At 37.2% G+C, this 17773-nt stretch overlaps 1 protein-coding gene across 2 annotated transcripts in view; it reads left to right on the top strand.

The window, feature by feature from the left end:
• Positions 1-17773, top strand: part of ATM (ATM serine/threonine kinase) — an 87097-nt gene that overhangs the window by 53683 nt on the left and 15641 nt on the right. For both annotated transcript variants that reach the window (XM_089512688.1, XM_089512687.1), the window contains exons 34-50: positions 1618-1789; positions 1892-2033; positions 2819-2995; positions 3192-3369; positions 5128-5215; positions 7181-7336; positions 8724-8832; positions 9168-9256; positions 9336-9438; positions 9980-10128; positions 10309-10413; positions 11176-11295; positions 12447-12681; positions 13869-14036; positions 14381-14500; positions 14673-14890; positions 15266-15473. In XM_089512688.1, coding sequence (XP_089368814.1) covers positions 1618-1789; positions 1892-2033; positions 2819-2995; positions 3192-3369; positions 5128-5215; positions 7181-7336; positions 8724-8832; positions 9168-9256; positions 9336-9438; positions 9980-10128; positions 10309-10413; positions 11176-11295; positions 12447-12681; positions 13869-14036; positions 14381-14500; positions 14673-14890; positions 15266-15473 — 2537 coding nt within the window. The remainder of the gene's footprint in view (positions 1-1617; positions 1790-1891; positions 2034-2818; positions 2996-3191; positions 3370-5127; positions 5216-7180; positions 7337-8723; positions 8833-9167; positions 9257-9335; positions 9439-9979; positions 10129-10308; positions 10414-11175; positions 11296-12446; positions 12682-13868; positions 14037-14380; positions 14501-14672; positions 14891-15265; positions 15474-17773) is intronic.

The following is a 17773-nucleotide window of genomic DNA, read 5'->3' as shown; positions in this document are numbered from 1 at the left end:
AAGGATGCTTTGACACTGACTAAAGAGACAGAAAGTTAGAGAGTGAGAGTAATGCAGTTAGTGAGAAGAACTTTAAAGGAAAAGCTTTAGAAAGCAAAAAATTCAACAAGGAGAAAAAGGGCAGTTTTGTGGATAATAATCCTATCATGGCTGCAGTTTGCCAGGTTGGCTTTGAGGGTTCTGAGCCAGCAAGCGGGGAAGCTTCACTGATCAGAGAGTGCAGAAGCAAGCTGGCACCCAGACTTTTGGGAGGCAAACTGAATCATTCAAGAGAGGGGTTAAAACTCACCCCCTTTATATGGCAATGCAGGTCAGTTTCTGTTTCAGTATTTTGGTGCTGTACTGGCAAATACTCTAATTCATTGGGGGTTGTCCTCATGGACAACCCCAATGTGTGATGGGTCGATGCTTTTGTTAATGACAAAAAGAAGCAGTTTCAACCCATTTTGAGCTTTACTTGTTTAAACAACATACAGCCCCAAAATGGGAGGAAACCGGGATGAAAACTCGCTGCAAAGCTAAACAACAGAGCAAAATAACTCCCAGGTTGCTCTGTGTCAAGGTGGAAAGTGTGCATTATCGCACATGAACTATGTGATTTGAGTGCGGGCATGCACAAACAGATTGTGGACATGGCCTGGAGCATGCACTCTGAGCCTAGTGTGATGCAGCCACTGACACCATTGCTCACCATAGGTATTTTTTGTCAAGCACACGGGCACGTGAGGCCAGCTGCAGCATCGACCCTATCCAGCTGCAGCATCGACCTATCACACATCCCAAGATGTGAAGTGATGACCGAAATGGCAGGTCACCAACATTGCAATGGATTTAATAAAAAATACTAACAGACTAGACAGCCCAACAGGGGGACATGGGATGAAGTGGTGAGAAGAGAGCATATACATGATTGTGCTTTGCCAGTGTGTCACTGCACACACCAGTGTGCCGTAAGGGCATCCAATTGCTTGTGCAACTGCATGGCCAATTGCATGGCCAGTTGTGTGTGGCACTGAATGGGCTGGCAGGTGGTTGGGATAAGTTAGGCAATTTGTGCATCCATACACATGTGTGGGTGTGTTTGAAGCAGAAGAGAAATGAAATAATGGCATGGCACAGCTTGTACATGCAAATCCCTCATTTTGGCCAGTTTGTCCTGGCAGAAGAAGGGAAGTGGTGCAGACTGCCTGTTCTGGGGGCGGGCCATACGGACAGCAGGTGGATCCCCTGATTCAGATAAATCCACTTAACCTGGATTTTCCCCTCTATCTGCTTAGTGCTGAGGTCATACACAACAATTTCCTCAGGTACAACATTAGTTCATGTCACAAGGACAAAGTAAGTGTTTTCAGGATTGGATGAAAGAACTGGTTTATTAGTAAATTTAACAATGTCCAAAGCTTCATAAGTAAAATGAAAGCAGACAGGATTCTTCAGTTTAATTGAAAAGGAACATTGGACTTTTGCCTTGGAAGGCTAGCATGAGGGAAACCTACAGTGGTTTGCTCTTCTATACCCTCCAAGAATGAGGATTCACGGTAAATACCAACATCTCTTTTTTTATATGTGATATATATAAATCCATCTCCCAATTTATAATATTAATTATTTTTGCAGAGGCAGTTGGGAGTTGTTTGGGAGAAATTGGCCCCATCAGTTTTTCTACCACAGCTTTACAACACAATAAAATTGTATCCTGCTTCAGTGCAGCTGATCTGTTTGAAAACAGGGAACTTCAGTGGGTCTTCATCATGTTAACTCTCATAAATAATGCTTTACTAGATCAATGGTAAGTAAACAACTGAATATGATAAAGTCTGTGTAGTCAAGTTTTAAGTAGATTTGTACAATGTTACTGTCCAAAATCTAAAAAGAGGTATTCTTCTTTCAGTATTGAGGTTCGATCAGCTGCTGCTACTTGTCTGAAAAACATTTTAGCCACTAAAACTGGTCATGAATTCTGGGAGATTTACAAAGTCAAAGCAGACCCAATGCTAATATATCTGCATCCTTTCAGAGTGTCTAAGAAAAAGGTATTGATTTTTCTGGCATTTAAAACTAGATTTAAAAAACTCAACTCTCCTCTCTTAGCCAAAGAAGACAACCTAGATTAGATTGCTTCTCTCAGCAAAGATAGATCCAGAGATTTTCATCTGAAAACGTTCTTCTATTCTAGTTCTCTCTCTACTAAGAAAGCTGAAACTGTGAGTAAGAGTTTTAGCTGCCAGATCACATGACTGTCATTTCATTTTCTCTTCCTTTTCACTGACTGGATGGACATTTGCTCAACTGGAGAAGCTTAATGTAGCCACAGTCTACTTGCTACTCGAATTCAAGGCATACTGTCATTTATTTCTGCATTAAGAGAAAACTGTGAAAAATCATATGGCTAACTGTACCCATCTTGTTCTCTATAACAAATTCAGTTTCTGAGTCTAGGAAGAGCCCCCAGGATAATATTTAACAGGGTACTGCAAAATGTAGCAGTAAGCTTAGTCCCAGGTCCTTCAGATAAAGAATTCAACCCATAATATGCTATTTCATTGTGTATTGGGGGCAACTGTATAGGATTTGTGTCTGTGCACAACAACATTACTGAAATTCGGAGATGGCCTTGTGACACTTAATGTTTATTTAGTGCTATGGGTATTCATAATGTTCAACAGGTTAAATATGGGCTGAAGTAATTTATGAGGGGAGAGAGATTATGAACTGGCCAAAGAGGTTAGAGTTAATGGCTCTGGGAGGGAGGGATATATAATTCAGTGTAAAGAGGCTTTAGCAAAAACTATATGTCTTTTTCTTTTTTTAAAAAAAGGTGTTGGAAGTGTCTCATAAAACAACAGATACTCATTCAGAAGTTTTGGACAATACAAATCTCTGGATTCCTCAGAATCAAAACCATGATGTTTGGATTAAGACTTTGACTTCTGTGCTCTTGGACAGTGGAAGGGTAAAAAGTGAAACCCTTCTGTTACTGAAGCCTTTGTGTGAGGTAAAATAGACATATTGTCTCTTTTCATTTTCATTTACCATATTGCTTTTTTATTGCCCAGAAAATTTAGAGATTTATAAACATTACCTGGACTACCCTTATAGATTGATTTGCTATAGAAATGAAAGTGAACATAAAAAGAAAAACTGAAAACTATTAATACAGATTTTCAGAATATTATTTTTGTATATTCCAGGTTCAAACAGATTTTTGTCAGACTGTACTTCCATACCTAATCCATGATATCCTACTTCATGACTCAAATGAATTTGGGCAGACTCTTTTGTCCACACATATTCAGACATTTTTCACCACTTGTTGCCAGAATGCATTGCCCCACAGTAGAACATCTACACCCGCATGTTCATATCCAGGTAAAACTATGAAAGTTCTCATCTTCCAGAATCTAAATTATATTGTGTGAAGTAACTTACACATTTTATTATAATGTTTGGTGCTTTAAAAAATAGCACAAGGAGATCATTGTCCTGAGAGGCATAAATCTAAGCTTTGCCATTGTGGGAAGAATAAGAGGAAGAGTAACAAGGAATGATTATGAGCAAATGCAGTTAGACATATTTCAGTTTAGTTGCAGTTCCAGATGTGGATTATGAGGCTGACCCACCAGGATCATGGAAAATGTGAGTTTTCAGAAGGACTTTGTAAATAAAAGATAGCACTACATTTCTGTTCTTTGAGAAGGCTGTAATTATAACTGGAGTTACTGGAGTTGTGCTTTTCTTTCAAAGAACTTGTTTCACTGAAAATTACTATCATTGTGTTAGAATAAGTCATATGACTTAACATATGGTTAACATGCTGGTATAATAATAGGTTGGATTTCAAAGTCTTTCCTCTATTGGTGAAGCTTATTCTGTTGGTCAGCATATCACTGGATCTAGAATAGTGCAGAGTTGGATTACTAGATCAACCTTAAAAACTAACTGACTTATTGTGGCTTAAATTCTCGTGAAATCTGAGGAAATGGAACAAGCTTATGCTATAATAAACTTGTTAGTTTTTAAGGTGTCAAGACTATTATTTTTCTGCTACAGTCTACCAGGGTTATCCCTCTGGACTCGGAGGTTGATACCATATTTGTACAGATTGACTTTGTCAGGTAAATAAGTTGAATTTGTTTGTTCTTTTCATTTCTCTTCATTGAATAATCAAAAGCAACCAACCCTCATGGATGGTGATTTTCACTGGGCTCAAATTCTTGTTATGTCATGAACCTATTTCTTAAGAACTGTGGAGAAGTCCCTGTGTTTCACATTCTGTTTCCACTATAAAACTGGAATATTAATGTTTAATTTAGGAGATAATTATGGACATGAATGAATAAAAATTCAAAAGTACTTTGAAAACTTAAGCATAACACACCTTCTTAACATCTTTTGGGTTTTCTTTGTTGTAAAACTTGATACAGATTAAGTTTCCCTTATCTGGAATTGTGAAATCAAAAATACTCCAAAATCCAAAACTTTTTTCATGGGTGGCTGAGATAGTGCCAACCTTTGTTTTCTGATAGTTCAGTGTTCACCCTTATAGAGCGGGTAGATAAAAATTCTGACTCCCATATCATTCCAGTGGGAGAAAGGTTACTGTTATTTGATCGTTTATGGCACACAATTACAACGAATTAGTGGGTTCTAGACATTGTAAAAGAAAGTTGCAAAAACTGTTTCATGCTCAAAATTATTGAAAATATTACATAAAATTGCCATTAGGCTATGTATATAAGGTGCATATGAAACATAAATGAATTTTGTGTTTAGAGTTGTGTTCCATTTCCAAGAGATCTCATTATGTATATGCAAATATTCCAAAATCTGAAAAAATCCAAAGCACTTCCTTTCTCACACATAGAAGCATAGAGTTGGAAGAGTCTGCAAGGGCCATCCAGTCCAACCCCCTGCCATGCAGGAAATCCAAATAGATAAGGGATATTCAATCTGTATATTGTACTAATATACTTTATTACTGTATAAATAATACATGATATCAGTAAGTATCAGTAAGTATATGATATCAGAATGATTGCACATACAGTTTCTACACCTGTATCTGTAATTACCTTACACAGGCAGTAATTAAATAGCCTAGTAACTGAAATGTTTTTTTCAATGTAGATTCAGAATCCCTTGCTAATACCAATTTGGATAAAATATCTCGAAATACGATGCTTGCTATAGTTGACTACTTACGACGACAAAAGAAGTAAGTTTACAATACATTTATCTTACAACAGTTCTCAGTGTAACAATACAACCAGTCAATATTAATTGTATAAGAGTAAGTTTCAATTGTTATAAAACATGAGTGCCATGCCGCCTTGTTCTCAGACTCAAATACTTAGTACATGTAGTACATGTTAATATCCCTAAATACTTGGGACCAGAAGTAGTGATAATGGGATCTGCCATCATCTGCCCAATACAGCTGAGGGGTATTGTCTCCCCTCCAGGTAAATGAAGGGTTAGGGATGTATAGTTTTTGTGGGTTTTTCAGGTTATGTGGCCATGTTCTAGAAGAGTTTGTTCCTGATGTTTCGCCAGCATCTGGGGCTGGCATCTTCAGAGAAATATATGTATTGGTTCAAGTTACATTTGTTGTCGTTCAGCATCATGAGGGAATCACATGAGGAACAACTACACTACGAGCATGACTAGTGACAAACTTCAAGGTGCTTCCCTGAGGGAGGGATAGGAAACCTGAGGTTGTCATGAGGCAGAAGAGAGAACAAAAAAAGACTTGGGACTGAGGTGTCTGCCGCACGTAGGGGGAAGTTAGGCTGGACCCTACGGGTCTAGATACTTCCCTATGGACATCTAACACACAGGACAGTGGTGACGAACCGGTGGCACTCAGAGCCTTCTCTGTGGGCACACATGCTGTCGCCCCAGCACAGAGTTTGCCAGAGTTCATTACTAGAAAGCCAGAGGGATGTGGCACTTTGCAATAAATAAGTGGGGTTTGGGTTGCAGTTTGGGCACTTGGTATGCAAAAGGTTCACTATCACTGACCCAGAACATCTGTATTGTGCATAGAATATGGGAATATCTAGTTAAACATCTAGTTAAGGATTATGGTTCTTTTCAGCTTTGGCTGAGTACCTAGGCTGTTTGTAACTTTTCGCTGTTCCTAAGTAACACCTGAAGGAAGGTGCCTTCATGTTGCAATCCTTTTTGCTCTGTAGGTTTCCTGCTTAGTATAAGGCATCCTTTAAAAGTCTCATTTCTCCTCACAGTCTTTCATGCAGCTTTTGCTCAGTGTATGTGTATGTTCTTTTACACAGGAGGCACATCAGCGAGAGAAGGGGGGAGGGAAAACATCTGCAGAGTCAAAGGTGGCAAAGCACAAGTCAAGCCCACCCACTCTCCATAACTTCCCACTGAGTTACTAGTAAAGGGGTATTAAAAATCAGTGGCTGTTAGCAGCCCAGATAAGATTGTCCTCAGGGGTATCATCTCCTAATTGGCAGGAGGATGGGACAGAACCATGAAAGAAGTGTTCTGTATTCCAAATTTTTTTGGATTTTGGAATACTTGTATTTGCATATTCATACATAATGAGATATTTTGGAGTTGAGAGCCAAGTCTAAACATAAAATTCATTTATTTACACTTGTCCTTCCCTTTTCGCAGACTTGGAGTCTGCAGTCTCACTCTTCACGGGAGGGGCAAGCAGGGAGGGACAAAATTGTGATGTGCGCCTGGTCACAGGCCATGCTTTTTCCATCCTTTCATATAAAAGAAGTACTGTATTATGGTAAAGACAGAAAATAAATATTGAAGGTGAGTGCATTTAGTCCAGAATTATATTTGTAGATGTAGTAGTGTTTCTGTCTAAGAAATTATGTTATTGTTATGTGCCTTCAAGTTGGGTCTGACTTATGCAGTGACCCTATTATAGGATATTTTTGGCAAGATTTATTCAGTGAAGGTTTGCCATTGTCATCCTCTAAGGCTAAGAGTGCAACATACCCAAGATCACCCAGCAGGTTTCCATGGCTGAGCAGGGATTTGAACCATTTGAAGTGAAGTCCTAGTCCAACTCTCCAAGCAATACACCACATTGGCTCCCTAGGGATTTATATTCTTCAAATATAATGTGTGCCTCTTTTGGTTTAGAATAATTTCATAGAGTCAAGTGAAAGTATTTCTGCTTATATTTTTTTTCCAGAAGTCCTTCAAGTACAGTCTTTGATGACAGCTTTTGGCTGGATTTAAATTACCTTCAGGTTGCTGTGGTAGCCCAGTCCTGTGCTGCTCATTTCACAGCTTTGCTGTACACAGAAATCTATGCTGACAAGATAAACCTGGACAAACAGCAAGAACGGTACTAGTATTACATAGAATCTGTACATACTGAGGTCAAAGCTGTAGTACATTTGGAGGGCATATTTCTGTGTGCCAGATGATTTAGTCCAATACTCACTAAGGTAGTCTGCAGGCCCTAGTATTCCTAGTGTTGAAGTAAGATTTATTGTACACATAATAAGGAGGAGGATACTATTATTTTCCCCAGAAGAAGGATTTTTAGGCCAGCTATGTACATATGTATATGCAATCGGTGTGATGAATGGAAAAATGTAGTAGTCCTGGATATAATATTTCTAGTTCACCAGAATGTTCCTTTTGTTTTAAAAAAATACAGCTTTAAGATTAAACAGTGAGCAAACAATTGATTTTACTGATAGTTTTTGTTTTATTTTATTAATTTATATCATGCTTTTCTTCTATATGGGTCCCAAAATAAAGCCCATCACTAAATTAGTGCACCAGTGGAAGGAACTGTTGCTGTATTTGTTAAAATTCAATGCATATCATAGTTCAAAATGACATGAATATAGTAGTTCTCTGGATCAGTAGTTCTTCTGTCTTCGGAAACCTGTTGTGCCTTGACTTTATATGAGTAGGGAGTGTTCTGCTCAGGTTTGATGTTTTGCATAGTTCTTTAAGTGATCATCTGTGGACTCACATCACCCTATTCATCCTCCCCTCATCGTGTCTTGCCTGTCCTTTGGATTGCTGTATCAGCACTCAGTGGAACTGGTGGTTTCAGCATGAACAGCCCTATTTAGGACAGGGCTACTGGCAAAATACTTATGCAATGCAGCTCAAGGCAGGAATGTAAAATTATTTTCAGTTAGGAATGCTAACACCCTTCTCCTCTAGCTTTTAGTTTCCTGCCTTGTCAACAGGTCAAGTTTATCACTTTCTCTCTTCCCCTTTATTTTCTCTACACTATCAATATGTATAAAATATTTATTTATCTATTATAGATAAGTACATTTATTTATGAAATTTATAAAATAGGTCAATGGAATTTTAAAGCAAAAGAGAAAAATACCTGATTGTGAGATAGTATATAATTATCCTCAAGTGCTATCTGACAAAAAGAAAAGACAAGTGGAACATAATTTAAATAAGCCACAAGCTCCTGGGACCACAGCTCAGCAGGTCACAGACAATTAAAAAGAATGCAGATCTTATTGGCTTGTTGAGAGGCAAGCCTCTGCTCTGGCATCAGAAACTAAGAAAAATACTGTATTTTTTAACAACAAGTGACAAGGACAGTTCACAGGGTTCCCCAAGAATATTTATCCAGTTTAGACAAATAAATAGACAGTTCTAGGATCTGTCATTATTATATTCAGTATCAACTAATAACCTTTTAGAGAGTGATACAACTCTGACATCAGGTTTTCCCCACTTTCCTGCAGGTCTACTTCCAAAGCAGCAAAACAGATAACATTTGAGGAAGAAAGTCAGAATGCAAGACTTACTTGTTTGAGCAACAAGAGTAAGGAAGAAACTGGAATAAGTTTGCAGGTGTAGTATGTCTTTAACACGAAGTATTTATATTCATATTGAGATGGGTTTAATTAGTTCACAAAGGTCTAAAACACACTGCAGAAATCATCCAATTTGAGATTGCTTTAACTGCCCTGGCTTAATGTTAGGGAATTCTGGGAACTGTAGTTTTGTGAGACATTTAGTACATATTGTGTCTCAGTGTGCTAAAACTTAAGTTGCCAAGGACCAATATTGATTATGTATACTATATTTAATAATAATAATAATATGTTTTTTTTATAGATTATTACAATGTACTGGCACATTTATGTCATACAGAAGAACGTTTAACTATGTTTTGTTGCACTTAGGATCTCCTCATGGAGATATACAGAAGCATAGGAGAACCAGATAGTATCTATGGCTGTGGTGGAGGAAGAATGTTGCAGCCATTAGCTAGGTACTAATTTAATTAGAAAATTAATCATTATATCTGAAAACAATGTACTCGAAATCTGAAAGTTCTCTGTTTATAACAGAATAAGAACATATGAACATGAAGCAGTGTGGGGGAAAGCCCTGGTGACTTATGACCTTGAAACAAGCCTTCCTCCATCAACTCGACAGGCAGGAATAATAGAGGTAACTTTTAAAACAGAAACAGTACAGTATTAATGTCAAGAGCTTATTACGCTGATATTAAGTACTTTTGCACATTGAACCATCTGCTGACCTTTTCCATATATTTTTACAGCTGGGCTGGGAAAACTGTTGCCCCACCAATGTTTTTTGGACCACCATTCTAGCAGTTGAAATTTGGTGGACCACAATTTGTGCAGCACTGCTATATCATATGTTACTGATGACTTTATTACTGCATTATGATACTGTTATTGATAGTCATTTCATGTTTTAATTGTTGATAACTCCTTGAACTATTAGTTGACAAGCAGGACATAATTAGAAATAAATGTGTTTCTAATTACCTTTTTAAAAAAAAACTTTATAAATCATCAGGAAACGGTTATTTTATTGCGGAAATTGTGATCTATTCCACTTTGGCTTCTTTTCCACTCTTGGACTGGGACTTCTAACTAATATTTTTAGTTTCTAATGTTGATGCATGTTTCAGAAATCAAATCTGTTCCTTCAGATATTAACCTTATATTTCACTCATTCACAGGCCTTGCAGAATTTTGGGCTATGTGATACTCTTTCAATCTATTTAAAAGGACTAGAACAGGAAAATGAAGAAAGTACCATGGAATTACAAGAACTTCGTTATCAGGCAGCTTGGAGAAATATGCAGTGGGATCAGATTTCTTCAGTCAAGTAATGCAAATCAGGACATCACTTTTCATTTAAAATTATTGTATAAATAGATTTGAGTATGTAAAATACTTTCAACTCTTTACCTAGGAGAAAATTTAGTGGGAATTGGTAATCTGAGTATAAAAGACCATATTTCTATAGTGCTAAATTCAAATGTGATATTGTTTGCTATCTTTTAAGAGATGAAATGGGAGGACGAGGCTATCATGAATCATTGTATGATGCGCTGCAGTGTTTAAAGGACAAAGAATTCTCTACCTTTTATGAAAGACTGAAGCGTGCTAGGTAAATAGTGAACTTTGCACATACTTTTTTTGTTTTTACATATGCTGACAAAATAAAATGTAAATATTGTTGGTTTTCTATAGTGTTGCAGTTTATGTTAATAAGTTATGGATCTGTAGTCAACATTTTTATTAAATGTGCAGTATCGGAGAAGTTTTTTTTTAAAGTTTATTTAAAGTATGTTATGGGAGTGTGACCCTGGTGAGATTGTGAATCTGCAACATTGGAGACAGTGGCCTAAACCCAGTTGTTAATCCTAACTATAGTAGATGTACATATCAAATGATTGGTAAATATTGGTTTACCATTCAGTAGTTAATTTGGTGGCTCTGCTCTGGTTGTGATCAGAAGTTGGATTTAGATCAGGGCATAAATTTTAGTGAGAGGCAGAAAGTTGATTAGGCATCCACAAGAAGAATAGTTCAAAAGGGGCAAATTAGCTTTTAAGAGAAGTTTGCTTCTTTGGGGGAACTATTTGTCTTTCACATGTACCTCTTGATATTCAGTTCAAAAATTCTCTTTATTTTTTTGAAATCAAGTAAGGACATCATACACATTGTAGGCCTGATAGATTTTATTTCTTTGAGAAAATGTCTGGATTCTATTTTTGTTTTAAAAAACATGTTCCTATTAAGTGTGACTTGTGACAGGATTTTTATAACTTTTGCACAGTATGTAGTGGAATTTGAAATTGATTAAGCATAAGTTGAGCGTTATAATTATTAATTGTTATAATTGTTGTTAATTTTTTTGTATTCATAGAGTGAAGGAAGTAGAAGAATTGTCTAAAGGTAGCCTTGAGTCTGTATATACATTGCTGCCTACGCTCTGTAGACTGCAGACTATTGGAGAGTTGGAATGCACAGGACAACTTTTCACTGGGTACTATAATGTTTCTTCCAATGCTTTACTGGCAGCATTATCATGGATGTTTATGAACATTTCATTATGTATCTTAAGATATTCCTTTGTGTCTTGTGATGAGAATTTTCATTCATTGTTATAAGCCTAATTAAAATTATGTAATAAAAATATATAATGTATAATCTGAATCCTACTAGTCCCAACAGATTCAGTCCCAACAGGATGAACTGTTGAATAATGAGGCTTTCTCCATCGCTCTCTCACTCTCAGGATGGCAGGAAGATCAATGCATTCTCCTCTCTCTCTCTCTCTCTCTCTCACACACACACACACACACACACACACACACACACACACACACCCCTCCTGTTGATTCAATGTTCTAGTTGGGAGTTACAGTAGGGTTTAGGCATTTGTATACATTTGTGAATTTCAATAAACATAGCCCTTTTCAGTTGCCACACTGATAATATTACTGTGAAACCCATACAGTGTTCTCAAAGGCAAAACAATAACAACACTCAAACTTGTTGGCTTTCCTTTTACTCTTTCCTTAGTTCTCGCCCCTTTGGTAACTTTCAAAATTTAGGCCAAAGGGACATGATTTGCATCTTTCTGGATCCTGTTACATTGTATCCCACTTACAGACATGTATAAATCTGCTTTCTAACCTGAGGCCTTAACATCACTCTACTGCCTCTGAAGAAGTGGATTTATATGCATGGAAGCTCATGTTAAAATAAAAGCCAGTTAGTCTTAAAGGTGCTTCTACATTCCTTGATTTTTCTCCCCCTCCCTTCCTCCTTGCAGGCTGCATTATGGTCAGCACATTTCTCTAAGGGATAAGATAAATGTAATGGTTTTAACATACCTGTATTTTTGTTTGCTACGTTCTTTATTAGCTGGGCTAGGATAGAAACTGACAGGTAGAACAGAGATTGCTGACAGAAACTGACAGGTAGAGCACAGCCAGTTCATTGGAAGGCATGCAGCTTTCTTTGCCTCTGTGTGGGCTGTGAAGTTTTGTAAATAAATTTTGATTTTTGATTTTTTTTTAATGGTTGGACATAGTGTCAGTTCTAGGTGTCACTCAGATTTACACATGGCTAATAACGTGTTGATTTTTACTCACAGCTCCTGACTCCATTCTTATATTCTCTTCCTTTTAGATCTGTAACTAACAGCGATCTGAATAACATGTATCTGAAGTGGCAGAGACAGTCCCAACTTCTTCAGGATAGTGACTTTAATTTCCAAGAACCTATCATGGCTTTGCGCACAGTAATTCTGAACATCCTTCTGGAGAAGGAAATGGAGAATACCACAAGAGAATGCATTAAAGACATCCTTACCAGACATCTTGTGGAGCTGTCCAAATTGGGTCGGATGGCAAAAAATACACAAGTAATACATTTTCAAAGTTGCATCCCAACATCTTAATTTAGATATTTACTCAAGACATAATTATGTGTTTTGATTTAGTTCCATATATTAGCTTCACTTCAGGGTCACCATAAGTTGAAAGCACACAGCAACAACAAATATTAGGGAGTATCAACATGCTTTATTTATGTTGGTATCTCCCAAAGTAGTTGTTATTGTAACATGCTCTTCTAAAAATCATGCAAAAGTCTTTATTTTATGGTTATTGATGAGTAATATCCACTTCTTTTTGTCTGGGTGTGCAAAATGTTGGAAGGATTCTATCAATTATCTGTTGTTTTGCCAGTTATAAAGGAGTAGGCTTGAATATCTCTCTATTCACCCAGATTTTTATTCTGGATTAATTCATCTAGAATAGTGTAGCATATTCTAAAATTCCCACTTGTGTCATAGAGTTTGAGAACAGAAGAAACAAGGATATCTTTCCATTTATCACTTGTAGTTCCTCTAATTGTGAGATGTGAAACAAAATTAAATCATACTGAGGGCTTACTACTTTGTGATAAATGATATGCAGTATATGACCTTTGACTGGTGTTACATAATGGCTAAATTTACATTAGATAAACAGCTGTTCCCTTGGCCTCAGCCTTCCAGCTACACTATATGCAGTATAATACTAGATGATGATGATGATGATGATGATGATGATGATGATGATGATGATTAACCTTTATTTATAAATCTAGAAATTGTGTCCTTCTAGATCAGTGTTTTTTAGTCTTTGATCCACCAGCTGGTTTTGGGATTCACATACCAGACTCTCTTGTCATTGGTCAGTGCTGGCTGAGCTTCTCAAAGGCCAAAACATCTGGAGGATTGAAGGCTGAGAACCACTGATCTGGGTGATGTTGTGCTGCAACACCTCTCAGTCATAGCAAGCATAGCCAAGAGTAAGGAATTTCAGTCCAAGAACATCTGAAGGGCCACCTATTGCCCATACTGATGTAAAAGAACAAGTTTTCAATTCAAGTCAAGAACAATGTTTATAGCTGTTTTTGGGGGAACAAACACAGAATGTTTTGTAGGGTAGGATGCAAAAGTAACATGTTTTAACTTCCTTCAGTTAACAGTAGATTCCAGAAGTTAGCTGGATCCTATTCAAAAAACCAGGGGAACATGTGAACATCTAATTTTTTGATTTCCAGCTTCCAGAAAGAGCAATGTTTCAAATCAAGCAATGCAGCCCAACGAGACATGGGATATCCGAATGGCAACTAGAGGAAGCGCAGGTGTTCTGGGCTAAAAAGGAGCAAAGCTTAGCACTGAATATCCTGAAAGAGATGATCAAAAAATTGGATGAAGATTTGTTTAAGGTAATGTAGGTATATTTTATGCTATGTTAATTCAACAGAAGCCACATAATTTAAACTTCAGTTTTTGTTTTGAAGAAACACATATTCAGCCATTATGTAGAGAGATCTTTTGGCATCTTTGACCTGTTAGTCTCAAAGATGCTACAAGATCTCTCTACATACTGATTCTACAGACTAACACAGCTATATCTTTATATTCAGCCATGACTTGCTTGTGTTTAAGGGCCTTAAGCTTGTGGTCAAAATGTACTTGAGAGAAAAATCAAAGAGCTAACGTAATGTTAGGGAGCAGCTTATATATTCATAAGTATATCTGACATATACGAATATGTTTTTGTTCAAAGGTTGGAAAAGACCCAGGTTTGAGATTAATTTACACAGAGTGTCTCAGGTTATGTGGAAGCTGGTTGGCAGAGACTTGCTTAGAAAATCCTACAGTAATTATGCAGAATTACTTGGAAAAGGTAAAGAACTTTAGATGAGTCATACAATTTTTGCAAAAGATCTGAAAAGCCTTTACTTCTTTTTCTTCTGTAATAAAACTTTTGCTTCTATATTAGTTTAATCATTAAAGAATTAGATGTTTTGTTTAATCAGCAGGATGGCCTATTATCATTTTTACAACATTGGTTCTAGGCAGTAGAAGTTGCTGGGAGCCAAAAGGGTGATAGCAGTGATGAGCTGAAGAGTGGGAAAATGAAGGCTTTTCTGTCCCTGGCTCGTTTCTCGGACACCCAGTATCAAAGAATTGAAAATTACATGAAATCATCAGAGTTTGAAAACAAGCAGGCTTTACTGAGGAAAGCAAAAGAGGAAGTTGGCCTTCTAAGAGAACATAAGGTGCAAACAAATAGGTAAATCTCTTAACTGGTTATGACAATCTACTATCAGTGGTAAGTAAATTAATGTTGGTCTAAGTGATTAGCTAAGTGTTCTTCTGGTTGTATTTTGTTATGTGGTTTCTCAGAGAAAAGTGAAGTAATTACAGATTTTGTTTTTTGTTTTGTTGTTGTTTTTTTCTTTCTTTTTGCTTTTTGCTGTCATTGGATTTGTTTAATTATATTGCATTGTTCAGGAAACTACACAATTAGACCAGGTGATTTGAGAAATATGCTTGTTATGTGAAAGTGACCTTGTGAATCCAGATTTTAAAAAAGACAGCGTCTTATCAGGATTGGCAAAACTGAATTTTAAGAAGCTGATATTATTTCTAAATGTCTGTTGCTAAGATATACAGTCAAAGTTCAGCGCGAGCTGGAACTTGATGAATGTGCAATTCGTGCACTGATAGAAGACCGCAAACGTTTCTTGTGCAAAGCCATTGAGAACTACATCAGCTGTTTACAGAGTGGGGAAGAGCATGACATGTGGATCTTCCGGCTCTGTTCCCTCTGGCTTGAGAACTCTGGAATTTCTGAAGTCAATGGCATGATTCAGGTTAGTCTCACTTAACCTTTATTATTTGTATACAGTCCACCCTCCCCCTACGCGGAGGATCCGTTCCACCCCCGCCCCCTCAGGTAAGGGAAAAAACACGGATGCTCAAGCCCTATTCACCATGGGTACATGCACCATTGCTTCTTCTGGCGGCGCTCTTTCTGGCACAGCTTCCAGCATATGCTGGAAGCTGTGTAAGAGGCACCCATGTATGATGCAGGCACACTGTATTTCTATATAATTAGCTTCCCATTTTTTAGTGAACTAGAGAGCCAAGTCAGCAGGAAGAAATGTTTTGTGTGAAGCTGCCAGCCTGCATATAATGCAGCACATACAGTTTTAGGTTTACAAGATCATTTTCCTGTTTTATGTAGGTCATATTCGATATAGTTTGAGCATTGGATTTTATATATGTAGTGCCTGCGCATACTTGCACAGATGTACCTCATAGAAGAGCACAGTTTTGTTTCCATATTTATGTAGCTTCTATTCACAGAGAAATTAATCTGAACCAGACCATAGTAGCATAAATATTCTCATTTTCTTCCTATTGTCTCATCTCCATCACAGCTTGTTCATTACACTTAATTTCCTGTTCTTCCAGTTTTTCAGATTGTGTGATATCATACCATAAACCAATCTACTATCAGTTGCCTTTAGTAGTATCTTCTGTTGCTTCTCTTTGCTCCTTTTTTCCAATGATGGTCCTCTTTCCATTTTAAAGTATCCTATTAGGCATTTCACTGGAGGTTTTCTCCCTGAATTTCCAAGCCCTCTTCCATCTAGTTGTTTTTTACTTGTTATGTTATATATATATATATATATATATATATATATATATATATATATAAAAATAAAACTAGAAGTAATGTAATCGATACATTCTCTGGATGGCAAAAATTATAAACATCTTACAAATGCAATTAATGTTTTCTAGTGAGATCTTACAGACTAAAGACACAAAAATGATAAAAACTAAAAGGGGGTTTAGACAAGATAGCATTTTAAAACGTCAAGGAAGTAGGAAAATCTTAAACTGGGCATCAGAAGAGCAATCTTGTTGGTGTTAGTCTTATATCCTTGGGGGCACCACTCAAAAATAGGTCCTCCCCTTAATATAAACATAATGTACTTCCACTACATTTGGATACATTAAACAAAGTGGGGATTTTTTTCATCTTCTTTACAATACAATAAGTTGTTTAGCATTCTAAAATACTATTGCTTATTTTGTACATGCCACACAATACAGTCTTTACAAGGTTAACCTTCCTGTCAATAGGGAGGTTCAGATGGATCCATACAATACTGAGCAACACCTTTGTAATGTTTGCTTCAATCTTCTACAACTCCTAGATAGTCTTCAGATATAAAGGTATCTGTTCTAGGTAGTCTTCAGTTCTAGGTACTGTTCTAGGTAGTCTTCGGATATAGCCTTTTATAGCCTTTCTGGTTAGCTTTACCATGGTTGGAATGACACAGCTTGTTGCCCGATCTCATCTTTTCTCACCTCTGGGATACAAGTTTAAAACAGATAAAAATAAACATCCCCAAAATTAAAATGTAAAAAAGTTAAAATGGAATCAAACTGTAAGTAGAATTAAAAGCAATTTAAAAACATGTCCATTAAAACAACATAAACAGACAATACAGCACATTGGTAAATAATTTCTAAAGACCTGTTGGGGCAGAAGTCTTGCCTGCCTGCAGAAGGACAGCATGCAGTGTGCCACTCTAGCATCTCTAGAAAGGAGTTCCAGAGCCTGAAAGCCACCACCAAGTAAGCACTCTCCTGTGCTCCCAGGAAATGTATTGGTAAGGCTGGCAGGACAGTCAGAAGGTTTCCCCTGAAGATATCAAGTCATGGGCTCATATGGGGAATACAGTCCTTTCAATAACCTGGATCCAAACTGTATAGGGTTCTATAGTTCATAACCAGCAGTCTGTATTTCTAAGACGAAGGGCACCAACACAAATATATATTTTCCTAATAGCATGGTCCCAAGTCTGTATTTGTGGCCCCAAACCCCTGAGCACCCCCAAATTTGTTGAAATGGATTTTGCACCCAGCTACTCCTAGGTCGTCTGAAGAGCAATGTTGCCTTCCCTGGCCATTTTATGCCCAAAAGAAGCCTTTTTTTCCAAGAGAAAGTGACTTGGAAATGGACCTGCCAATCACTTTTTGTTGAAAAAAAGGCTTCTCTTTGGTCTAAAATGCCCCAGCATATCCCAACCCCCCTGGGTGCATTGGGGAGCATTTTGGTATAGATTTTTGAAACTTGTTTTTGGAGAGGTGGGGG

Source organism: Sceloporus occidentalis, unplaced genomic scaffold, assembly GCF_023333645.1.
Source record: "Sceloporus occidentalis isolate IW3139 unplaced genomic scaffold, rSceOcc1.0.p SCAF_2, whole genome shotgun sequence".
Taxonomy (NCBI): Eukaryota; Metazoa; Chordata; class Lepidosauria; order Squamata; family Phrynosomatidae; genus Sceloporus; species Sceloporus occidentalis.
Note: the sequence above shows the minus strand (reverse complement) of the source record. Positions and strands in the feature narration are given on the sequence as shown.